The 12,240-nt window shown below is 47.1% G+C and overlaps 1 protein-coding gene across 21 annotated transcripts in view; it reads right to left on the bottom strand.

The window, feature by feature from the left end:
• The window catches only part of TRAK1 (trafficking kinesin protein 1), a 183,427-nt gene that overhangs the window by 17,797 nt on the left and 153,390 nt on the right, over nucleotides 1-12,240 (bottom strand). For all 21 annotated transcript variants that reach the window (XM_072726559.1, XM_072726567.1, XM_072726557.1 and 18 more), the window contains 4 exons: nucleotides 11,573-11,710; nucleotides 7,866-7,942; nucleotides 6,228-6,464; nucleotides 4,725-5,041 (listed from right to left, as the gene is read on the bottom strand). In XM_072726559.1, the coding sequence (XP_072582660.1) occupies nucleotides 4,725-5,041; nucleotides 6,228-6,464; nucleotides 7,866-7,942; nucleotides 11,573-11,710 (769 nt within the window). The remainder of the gene's footprint in view (nucleotides 1-4,724; nucleotides 5,042-6,227; nucleotides 6,465-7,865; nucleotides 7,943-11,572; nucleotides 11,711-12,240) is intronic.

Below are 12,240 nucleotides of genomic sequence, written 5' to 3'. Positions count from 1 at the left end.
CACTCCCTGTTCAATGCCTAATGGCATTGAATGGGTGGGGCCAGGGATCAACAACTCCCAGCACCCAATGAGGGGACTGAGGTTCACTGAACTTAATTTTCCAAAGTCCCTGCGTCATGGTGGCAGAGCCAGGGTTCCATGCCCAAGGCCAGGTTCTTTTCGTAAGCTCACATGGCCTGCTGCCCAAAGTCTACAGGTCTGTCAACAAGCAAAGACATCAGTGCTCCAGCTGGGAACCCACACTAAGTGAGAAGCATCAATGGTGGGCAGCGAAAGTTGTAGGTGGCTGTCCAAGGCCTACTAGAAAACACATGACACTGCTGCTGCTGGAGTTTCTCAACCCACCTCTGGAGACCCCCATTCATGATACATAATGAGCCCCCTGTTTGTGTGTCCTCTGGACACACAGGCACATTCCTGGCTAAAATACTAAGACTAAAGTCTTAACAAGGCACTGTGACATCCAGCTCAGGACTCACATGCTCTTATGAGGATGATGACAAATCCCCAGGTACGGTGTGGCCATGTCACCTCTACTTTTGAAAGGGGAGGAGAGGGAAAGTTGACAGATGCTAGAAAGTCAAGAAGTGCTGAAGGCGTTCACCCTTCTGAAGGGGGCTGAGGTGTTTACAGTACACCTCAGGGAGGCTGGAGGTCCAAGGCTGGAAAGCAGGCCTGTGGGCCTTGGTCCTCCATCTGTTTAGCAGACTGCCTGCATCTCTCCCCCCACCCCAGGCATGGCCTCGAGAGAGAAACAAGGATACAGAGGGTTTGCTGTTTGGAATTCAAGATGCTGCAGAAGTTCGTGGGGTTATTTGCCTTCCCTGAATATGCAGAGCCCAAAGGAATTTCATGAGATTACAATGGAAAGATTATGCTGAGAGATACATTGGACTTGTATTTTTACCACCCCCCTAGCCAGCCCCATCCCACCTTAGGCATCCCTTACTCAGGTAGAAAACAGCCAACCTTTACTGAGCACTTGCTAGGTGCTGGGCACCCCTCTTAAGAGGCCTACATTTATTAACTCAATCATCATGATAACCCTGTTGTCTTCATTTTACAGATGAGGTGAGTGAACACAGGGAGGTCATGTAACTTGACAGAGGTTGCACAGCTGGCAGGTGGCTAACTGGGATTCAGATCCCTGCTGGCTCCAGTGTTCATCTTCCTAATCATATACACTGTCTCTGCGCCTGCAGTGAGGAGGTCTCCCCTGTGTGTGTCTCAGACGCCAGGTCAATAACACATCTGACTGGCTTTTTCAATCCTCATACAGGTGTCTTCCATCCTGCAAAAGTGAGTATCGGCGAAAGCCGCTACAACCCCATTATTTGAGTTACATCAGGCTGTGAGGCTCACAGAACATTTCCATTCCCAACTGGTTCTAAGGCCCCAGGAGGGTTTCCTGAGTCCAGGACCCAGGCAAAAGGGCTCACACCTCACTCCCTTCCCCTGCCACTGCCTGGAACGCCATAGGAATCCTACTGATCTCCTGGCTGCCTGAGGTTCTGCCTTTAATACAAGATGGAGCACAGATTAAAATTTAAATATGAACACCATCTTCTTCAGAGCTTTAGCTGCCTCTTTCCTATCATCCTCTCCCTGGCCTGGCTTCCTTTATTTGTCAAGCACAAAGCAGAAGAATCACTGTACTATTAGCCACCTCCCATTACCACCCCCTTGCTCCCTCCCTCCCACCTTGGCGAGGAGGTGGCTGGGGTCAGGGAAAGAGAGGAGCCTCCATGTTCCTAGTTGGCACCAAGATAAAGCTCTGTGAAACAAGGGCATGGACAGCAGAGAAAACAATTATGGTCACCATGCCTTTCCCTGTTTGCTTTCCTTCCATAGGCCACTGTTCTAAAAGTCGTTGTATCATCAAAAGGAGAAAACCAAATTCACGTATGTCAGAGGAGTACCGGGGTTAAAGTTTAGAACTACCCTGCTGGACAAATGTCTAGCTTAACTGAGAAGTGTATGTTTTCCTCTAATTACATATTAACTTGTTTACTGTAAAATAACCATCTTGATTTTAATTAATCACAAAGAAAGAGCAAAATATAGTGGGGAAAATACTGTCTGACTCATCTTTTTCATGCTGCTCTCTCTCCTCTAGTCTGAAAAGGTTTGTTTTCTTCGCTTGCTTAGAAACCCTAAGGTAAGATGAAGAGACAAGAGTGCTAACCTTCTTAAACACCTAGCCCAGCTATTTTGGCTGACACCAATAAGCAGATAGCAAGATGAATTAAATAGGTAAGGGAGACACAGATGGAAGACCCAGATTGGCTATCTACTGTGATCCCAACCAACATTCTCCAGGGACCTCACCTCAGGTACATTTACCTGAGCCACTGAAGACCAAGGGAATCCTATCAGTTTCTGAATGGGCCAGTGGAAAAGGATGATGTAAGAACATGGCCCCAGCACAATGCTGGTTTGGGTTCTCAACACTGGTAAGGCCATCCTTCAGACCTGAGCTGCTGAAACAGGGGCAAGTGTGGGGAACCTAAGCTTTAATTAGTACTCATTAGGTGCTAGGCATAATCACATTTACTCCTCACTACAATTTTGTGTGGCAGATATAAGCCTTATTTCACAAATAAGTTACCCTTTTGAGCCTTCTTTCCCTTATCTACTGCCATAGTTAGAGCTACACTGAACCCCATGTCAGGCAGACTTCTGTGTCAGCAGTCCATCTTGTCAAATTAAACAAAGTAATCAAAATATAATTGTGGAGGTAAGGAAGAAAAAATGCTCATTGTATTTTAAATAGCTGAGAAGTCAGAGAACTACAAAATGAAGGAGAGGGATCTCTATCATGAGATGTATTATAGTCCATAGTGATAGGACCTGACTTCTTAATAATGGTGGTGATTTAGCTTCCTGATGAGCAGGGTACTACAGATGAAACTGACCTAGCATATCTAATGGGATTTCCTCTTATTCTATTAACACAAAAAATACTGCTAAGTCACAAGATTAAGAGAAAAAAAAAAGATGAATTGGTTGAAATAAATTTTTAAAAATCTCTTCCTGCAATATGCTTGGAAAATAAATCCAAAGACATACTCTTAGATGATCTAACAAAACACAAAGTCAAATACAGAAATCAGACGAAATAGAGATGATAAATTCCAATGAGCTTTAAGAGACAAAGGAGAAAAAAAGAAAAGAAAGGCAGAAAGTAAAATTGCAGAAATGGAAGATTTTATTGAACGAAAAACAGACATAATTATGGATCAGGAAACAATCACCAAGCTCATAACTGAATAAACAATTAAAAAAAGAAAGAGCCATTCCTTTTCTGAAATCTAATAAGGGCCTAAATTATACAATCAAAAAATAATCATGAAGAAAGAACATCAGTCCACCCTCTTCCTTCTTCTGGAGACTACGGAACCCAGCAAATCTTGGGTCTTTAACAAGCATACCCTCATTTTACATTGCACATTCACAACAAGGATAATACTGCCCCCTATGAGGGTCGAAAACAGGTTCTTATGGGGTGAAAAAAAAAAAATCCCACTCTTTTTAGGCAGAGAGCAAAGATACAGTACATCAATACTATATTTGTGGTATTAAATTGCAGGGGGAGTAGCTAAGAATATATGTGTAAGCCTAACATGGGAAATGCAGCCTTACAGAAATTCCAATTTGGCTTTGCATCAGAAATGTAACAGAATCCTAATACGGGAGCACCTGGGTGGCTCAATGGTTGAGCATCTGCCTTTGGCTCAGATTGTAATCCTGGGGTCCTGAGATTGAGTCCCATATCGGGCTCCCCAGAGGGAGCCTGCTTCTCCCTCTGCCTATGTCTCTACCTCTCTGTGTCTTTCATAAATAAATTTTTTTAAATCCTTAAAATACCTTCTAAAACTCACATGGGTTTCCAAACTAAAGGAGTCAAAAATGAGAAATACAAACACCTGGTGGCTCTTAACAGGGTAAGTGGGTAAGTAAAGGGAAGACATTTTATAATGCCTGGAAGAAAAAGAAAAGAAAAAAAGGTGAATTCTTCCAGGAGTTTAATCATCTGGGGTGTCCCTGGTACTACCAAAAAGTAGACTACCCCTGGGAAAGGCAAGTTTAAGGAGGTACAGAACTCACTGGCCTCCATGGCCATCCCTGCTCCAGACTGTGGAAGCCTCACTCAGGACGCATGGCACTGGAAGAAAGGCACGCCCTCTTTACTTGAAGATGGAAGCAAAACCCATCAGCCCACAAACTGCAGATCACTCTCCCGCGGTCCCTGAATAAACAACTTCCAGCCTTTGCTCTGCACTCCTCCCTGACACCAACGTTTCTGAGAGGTGACAGCAATGATTTTCTGCACTTCTCAGACCCCAGGCATGACCTAATTAACTTTTTAATATGTTATCAGTGCCTCTTCCTCTCAAAATGCTTTCCTTCTGAGGTCCTAAATGCAAAAGAAAGAGGACTAGGAAACTCTTGGGAACATGCTTATTCCTTTTCTTTGGCCTGGTGGGCTGAGGTCACTCCCTGCCCGCCTGCACGCTCCCACGCTCCCCCCCTTTCCCCGCCCCCACAGGGGATGGAGGCCCAAGCTGGGCACCCTCAGAGGAACTCAAACCAGCATCGCGGGAGGCTATCTCTGAAGAAAAAGGAGTAGGCATTACAGAGGCTGCCCGCTTGCTGGTGGTGGATCAGGGCCCACAGGCGGTCGCCGAGGAGGGTGGAGAGGGGCTGAGGCCCCTGGTGATCACCTTCCAGCGGCTTCACGATCTGGAGTTTCTCGGGCAGGTAGGAGCGGCTGCTGAAGGACATGCCCGAGAAGCCGGTGAACTCGGAGAAGCGCGAGTGGGTGCCGAGGGACATGATGCTCTCCGTGGGCGTGAGCGAGCCGCTGAGCAGCTCGCCCTTCTCTGCCAGCTCCCTGAGCTTCCGCTCCTGCTCCTCCTCGAAGAACCTGCGCTCCGAGAGGTAGTTCTCCCGGCGGAGGGACAGCCGCCGCAGGGCCGTCTCCAGGTCATGGGAGCCCGGGGTGCCCGGCGTGCCCGGCTTCTTGCTCCGCTCGTCGCTCCTGCAAGGAGGGAGATGGGGCTGAGCACGGCGCCCCCAGCAGCAGGCACATGCAAGGTACACAGTTCGAGGAAGGCCTCGCTGCTAGGTGGCCAGGGGTGGACACGTCTGGGGGCCGCAGGACTGTTGCCAGGGAAGCCAACAGGGCAAGCCGCTGAAATTTAGGCAAAAATGGGCAAGGGCATGCCTGCCTGGAAGAACTAGTTCTCGCTGTTGGGTGTTTTGCTGGGAACTAGGAGAGCACTAAGGTGTAATGAAAATTTGCACCCACAATGCAAAAAAATTCCGTTCCCAGGAGCATGTTCCTTGTGAGCCCTAAGGATGGACGCCTGGTTGGCACAGTGGTCGAGCATCTCCCTTTGGCTCAGGTCACAAGCCCCGGGTACTGGGATCGAGTCCAGCATAGGGCTCTCTGCATGGAACCTGCTTCTCTTTCTGCCTATGTCTCTGCCTCTCTCTGTGTCTCTCATGAATAAAAAAGAAAAGAAAAGAAAAGAAAAGACGGCGGCTTGGCTTCTTCAGGCTACAGTCCTAGTCACCAGAGAGGTTACTGGTTCGACAGGCATTTCTCTTTCCTCTGGAATTAAAAGAGCTGTTCTGATCAAGCAGTTTCCCCTCTGACCCAACTAGTCAGAGCACCGATTTCACTGTCACAGAAGAAGGGTGTACAACACAGCTGCCTATGTGTGTGTGCATTTGTGGGGGGATGTGTCTGCAGGGCTTCAGGACAAAGAGGGACTGCCCACTGCCCACTCCAGGGGCAGGAGGTGTGTCTGGCACCTGCAGGGAGCCTACCTTCAAGCAAGCTAGATTCTGGTCACAAGACAGAGCCTGAGTCCTCCTCAGCCTTTCAAACACCCAAGCTACAAAGGGGTCCCTGAAACAAACATCCATTCTGTAGCCCAACAGTGAAGATTAACAGAAAAAATACTCATTTATCCTCCCCTTCAGCATTTGATGGAAAAGCAGACTTCCAGTTGTACATCCTTCCACTGGTGAAAATATGCCCTTGATTCTGATCAAGGGCTGGCAACTCAGAGGGCTGGCAAAACAGATTAAGAGAACTGAAAGGTCTATGCTTTTCAGGCAATTCTGTATCAGCCTCCCTCTTCTGATAGCTCAACCCATATCTGATCCACACCACCTGTCTCCAAAACACAAAGAGTAAAAACTCCCAGTTGGCTCACCCCAGGTCGGCTGCCTCTGCTTCCAGGATGATGCTGTTGGTTTTGTTGTCCAGGACGATGTTGCCAACATCACTGCCATAGAAGCTGGACCGGGGGGTGCTGACGCAGCTGGACAGGAGGGAGTTCATGGCTGAGGACTGGTTGGAGCCAGGGATGTTCATGGGGGACGGGGTCAGAGACCTCTGCTTGACGACTTGGTTGATGTTTCTCACAGTCTCAAAGACTCGCTTTTGGTGACTGGTGGGGGGAAAAGGGGGTATGCACAATATCCATGAATAAACAAATGCAGGAATGACTGTGGAGTTCAATCCTCCAAAAACTACCATCAGAGGAGCCAAAAGGCAGCTGACCCACGCTGAGCCCCCAAGCAACCTGCCACCCTGTGCCTTCCACATGTTTTTTAAGACTGTTGGCTGGAAGGCACTCAATGCCCACTGAATTCAGAGCTCTAATTTGTGGTTGTGTCCTAAAGGTGATACTAGCAAGATGATCAATGCTTTTCGCTCCCTTAGGCTTGACCCACAAATAAAAATACTTAAGCAGGGCTTTTTGTCTCCCAGCTATTTTTCCTCTTTTATGATGATCACTTAGAATACAAAGTCCAAGAGGGCAGTGTTCACTGTTCAGCACATAACAGAGATCCATAAATATCTGTAGAATGAGTATTTGCTGACTATTCACACACATATATATATATATAAAAGACAAGTCTTAAACTTCTATAATGAGATGATAAATACCACATGAATCTTTTTTTAGAAATTGCTAGTTCTAAGAGTGGAACCTCCCTTTGATGCTCATTTGTTCCCTTTTTTTTGGGGGGGTGGAGAGCAGAGGGAGAGAGAAAGAGAGAGAGAGAAAAAACAAACACAAATGGGAGAGGAACAGAGGGAGAGAGAGAGAGAGAATCCCAAGCAGACTCCATGCCCAATGCAGAGCCCAACATGGGGCTCGATCTCACAATCCTGAGATCACGACCTGAGATGAAATCATGAGTCAGATGCTTAACCAACTAAGCCACGCAGATGCCCCTCCTCATTTGCTCCTTTTTAAGGAGACAAAGGTAGGCACATTGCTATAATGGCCCCTTCCTTCTGGGATACATAGAGCTTCACCTCTGGTCACCCCCAGGATCCCATTTCAGTTCTGGCTGTGGGCTTTGGGTACAGAAAATACACAATGAAATCGGACCCACAGGTTTCTTAGAAACACCTCGGGGGAGGCCTAGTGCAAAGTCCCACATTAAGAAGAGAGTTGGTAGAGGCCAATATTCGTAAATGTATCCAGACGAGAAGCAGAGGCCTTGTGCACATCCCTCAAAGAGCCCCCTCTGTATCTCCTACTGCATCCTATTTTTGTTTTTCAAACAGACATTAAACATTTTTAAAGTACTGTTTTTCACCAAAAGGGAAGATAAAAATGATGTTAATAATAATAAAAGATGTTAATAATACATCTTTAAAATCCAGTAAGGGGAACTGGAGGATATTACTGGCTGTGTTCTATCTCTCTTAATCTGGACCCAAGTATGTGGAAGCACCACAGTGATCCCTGCTGGTGTCTGAAGCCCACACGTTGCTAGTTTTGATGACCACGGGGCATGAAGCAGTCTCTGGGAAGTTTAGAACCAGGCCATACGCGATATCTGGAGACTCAGGCTCTTCCAGCTGCAGTTCTTTGCGCATCGTTCCCTCAATCTCTGCTGCCAAGGAGTCCTGAGAAAAGCCAGAAAACACAGTGGGTGAACAGCAATTCAAGTCTCTAACAGAGGCTCACAGCTGGCTAGCCATAGGAATGTCAACTGAGGTTCTCAGAAGCCTGCAAACTACCCATGACACCAGGCTGACAACATTCGTCACTGTTGGAACCCCTGCCACGCAATCCCCATGGCAGATTCTGAATGGAGCCATCCCTAGTGGGCACTGAGAGTAAAGCCCCTATACTCCCAGGCAGCTAAGGGTCTGAGAGCAACGTCATGTCCCTTGGCCTTACCATAGAGCTGTGACTCTACCCATAAGGAGAGGCGGGGACTTTATGGAGAAGACAACCTCTGTTGTAAGCACTATCATCCAAGCCTCTGTCCTCGTGCCCCCCAGCCCCCTGCAAGAAAAGCTCCTCTTCCCACTGACCCATTGCTACCCACCTTTAGTAGCCAGCCCACACCTCTACAAATCCACTACTCTTACTACTATCAGTAGTTCCCACTATTAATCCTCCATTCCTCCCCCAAGAAAGACACCAAACAAATGAAGTCCCCACACAGTTAGCTCACTTAAATCTTTCTCCAGCTAGGTCGTGGATTTTGTGGGTTAGGGGAAGGCCCAAGCTGAGACTCACCAATTTTGGCTGCCTGATGGGTGCCCCGCTCCCTGAATGACCCACCACTCCTCACCTCTCCTTGAGGCAGAGCCTAACAAGCAATCCCACACATAGACACAGGTCAATGCCAGCAGGAAGACCAGATGTGTGCAGAAAAGCACCTGTTGGGGCCTCAGAGGAGGACACTACTCAGGACAGCCTGAGGGAAGGGCTAACTCTGTGCTAATTAAAGAGACCTCCTGTGATGATAGGAATGCTCTTTCTACACTGTCCTGCTGTGGGAGCCATAGGCCCCAAGGGAGCACTTGAAACATGGCCAGTGTGACTAAGAACATGAATTAACTAATTTTAACGGACTTAAATTTACTAGCCACCCATGGCCAACAGCTTCCCAGCAGCCAGACCAAGGGAACTCCAGAGCATCCCCCTCCATGGCCCAACGGTCAAAGAACAATGCTCCAGTCTGAAAGCTGGAACCAGGTGGGGACACATGACAGGAGCTGGCAAGAAGCTGAGTCCAGGAAGGTTTTGTGGGCTTCTTTTCAACTCCTATTTCTAAATATGCAATTTTATTTTATGAATTTTACCCACAGACTGCAATTCAACATCACCCATGTTGTAAGAGGGTTCCTTGGGTGAGCTCTTTTCTGAAGCTGGTTTAACTTTTCTTCATACCCTAATTCACCATATAGTTTACATTCGGAATTCTGCATGAGGAAACGTAGGAGAGATGACATACCAAACTACTAACTTCAAGGCTATACTGGGAAAGTTGCAGGCTGGCTCCATGACTTTTTTTTGGCCCTGAATATCCTAGGAGTCTGGGAAAGCCATGGGCCTCTTCTCAGAATAGTATTTTTAACTGAATAAAATAATTAGGGCTGAAAGGAAGCCAGATAGACTGAACTAGTCACTAGACTAATAACAACAATCATGATGGAGTAACACACAGGGTCTGGCTTCAGGCCTGGTAATTAGTGCCACCTTGAAGAGAAGCTTAGCACAAATGGGATTTTGAGATATTTTACAACTGAAAACGTGCCATGAAAGCAGCTGTGATTTTAGCTGGTGATAAAGTCACAGGGGTGCTAATAATGCTGTGGCTTGTGGCCCACCTTCATATGAGAAGGAAACACTGTACCACTGTGTACGAGGGATTAAAATAAAAGGTGTGACTTCCCTTAAATTCATGGGTCCCCTGAACCCTGTCTGAGGATCCCAGATTAGGAACTCTTGCCATCGGCAAGAGAGCCGGGAATGTACTCCTCGGGCAGAAACTGTTACTCACGGTTTGATTCAGCAATTACAAAGGCTGGGAGCAGGAGCAGCAGATTTGGGCGTTCTGCTCCACAAACATGGGCACAGCACCACTCAGGGTGCCTTAAATACCTTTAATACATAGTGTACTTTAAAAATAGCCATCTTCAAAATCTGAACCATGCCAACAGCTACAGAAAAAGGCAAGCAAAAGCTCCATCTCAGCAAATACGAAAGCTGAGAATCTGCAGAAGAAACCCAAATGTAGATTTTCAGTTTGGCTTTTCTGTGTCATGGTTTTGTTTTAAAACAGGTCTGTCCCTGAGAGTGGGGAATGCAGTGGAGTGAATCCTAAGTGCACGGGAAATAAGATGCCCCAAGGAGGCCACCACACCAAGATGGGAAGCCAGGAAGTAGGTAAACTGAAGCAGAGAGCATACATTGCTACATAGGCCAGTCTGTGAGCTGCATGTCATGGGCTCCAGATCGAGGAATCAGGGGCACAGAATGTTCTTTGCTGCCTTTGCTGGGATTTCTGAACATAATGGATCACCAATCTGCTCCTTGCAAGGCTATGTTAATGTATCTTTCGTTTTGGTTTCACTAGGTTTCAATCAAGTTGAGAGAGAGAGATTGTTCTAGCCTGATTTTGATACATAAAAGGAAAGGAGATCATGATTTAGAAAAAGTGAACCAGAAAACAAGGGTCAGGGTGGAAGGGGCAGGGCAGTGTCAGCAACAGGGGTGGGGAGGAGGATGAGATGAAAGAGCCCTACAGCAAGACCAAAGTCCAAAGGAACAGAGTTTTAGAAATTGGAGCCACCATCCACTCATATCTCATTTGGGAATGCTTCTCTCAAAAGTTCTTGTCTCCTCAAGGAGGATTTGGTGTTTCAAGAAACCACAGAAACAGAGCCTCAATATAAAAGTTCTTGGTCTTATGTTCTTCCATCTGTCTGTCCACCCATCCAAATCTCGTACCTACTGAGTAGGTATAATTCTGTGACACAACAAGCACCGAATAGATAGAGTATTACAGAGAGGGAAGGAGGAAAGTAGCAAATAAGACATGGTCCCTGCCTTCAGGGAGCTTCTGTTGGATAGGAGAAGATGCAACGAGGAAGCTCAGCAAATGCCAGGGGGAAAAGACCAGCAGAGCAGGCCTGCCCTGTGCTGCGAACCTCCAGCACGGAGAGCTCACCTGGAAGATCCCCTTCTCAACCATGTTTCCTTAAGGCCCAAGCATGCAATAGATCAGGCCAGAGCTAAGAAATAAGAGTGCAGGGAAATCATTTTTTAGAAATAGAAACACCACTCTTTGTGGAGAGAGAGATTTTTTCAGATCACAGATATTGAAAGCCCCCAAGAAGATGATTACTAAGCCTAGAAAGAACCAGCAGAACTGTATGGGCAATTTAAGAATTCTAGAATGCACTGTGAAGCCAAAATAGCTTATAGTCTCATAAGGTCAGAAACATAATAATGTATGAATAACATCCTCCAAGTATCTGAGGTTCCTACTAAGTTTACCAATTAAGGATACGAGGAGAAAAAATATGGACTGAGTCAGAGGGATGGCAGAGGAGGCATCGATCTGCCTCATGTAGTCACAGAGCCACCAGCTGGGCATACAAGCCCCTGACTCAGATCTAGATCTAAGCTGCAGAATGAGAAGCCACCCACAAAGACTCCCCTCCAGACCCCACCTCCCTATCAGGCCCCGTGGGTTGGAAGCGGGGGCACAGGGCACGAAGCAAGCGGGCACTCACCATGGGGAACAGGCCCAGCGAGTGGTAGCACCGGGATGTGGTGTTGGGCATGGTCTTGTTGCGGAGGTTCTTGAGCTCCTCCTGCGCCTCGTGAAGCATCTCCATGCACTCTGCATACTTGTCCTCCAGCTCACGCAGCTGCGGAACACCAGAAAGGCACACAGGGTCAGGGGCCGGTCAGGAGCCCTGTGCCTCCAGGCTGACACCGAAGAATACTCGAGGCTCAGTGCTTATAGCCTCAGAAACCTCCCAAATTCTAACAATGGGCAACTGAGGAAATAGGCTTCCAATTACGGAATGTGTAAATCATGGGGATGAAAGACCAATGGTACGGTGACAGTAGTACGCTGACAGATGTGGCTGCACTGTGGTGAGCACAGCATAGCGTACAGAGATGTCAAATCACTACTTATACACCTAAAACTAATGTAACACTGCGTGCCAATGATACTCAAAGAAAAAAATAATTAAAACAAAACAAAAAAAAGCAACTTGATGCAAATGGGAGAGCAAAGCGTCACACCCTCGTCTCCAGCCACATCTCTGCGTGGGCTCCTTCCTACGGTGAACCCTGTGCCATTTCACTTACTGGACATTTAGCAGGAGGTGGGCTGTGCAGGGCCCGGCCCCCCAGGAATTTACGAGTAAGAATGACTTTTGATTCAGAA

Source organism: Vulpes vulpes, chromosome 11, assembly GCF_048418805.1.
Source record: "Vulpes vulpes isolate BD-2025 chromosome 11, VulVul3, whole genome shotgun sequence".
Lineage (NCBI taxonomy): Eukaryota > Metazoa > Chordata > Mammalia > Carnivora > Canidae > Vulpes > Vulpes vulpes.
This window is presented reverse-complemented; position numbering and strand designations above follow the sequence as displayed.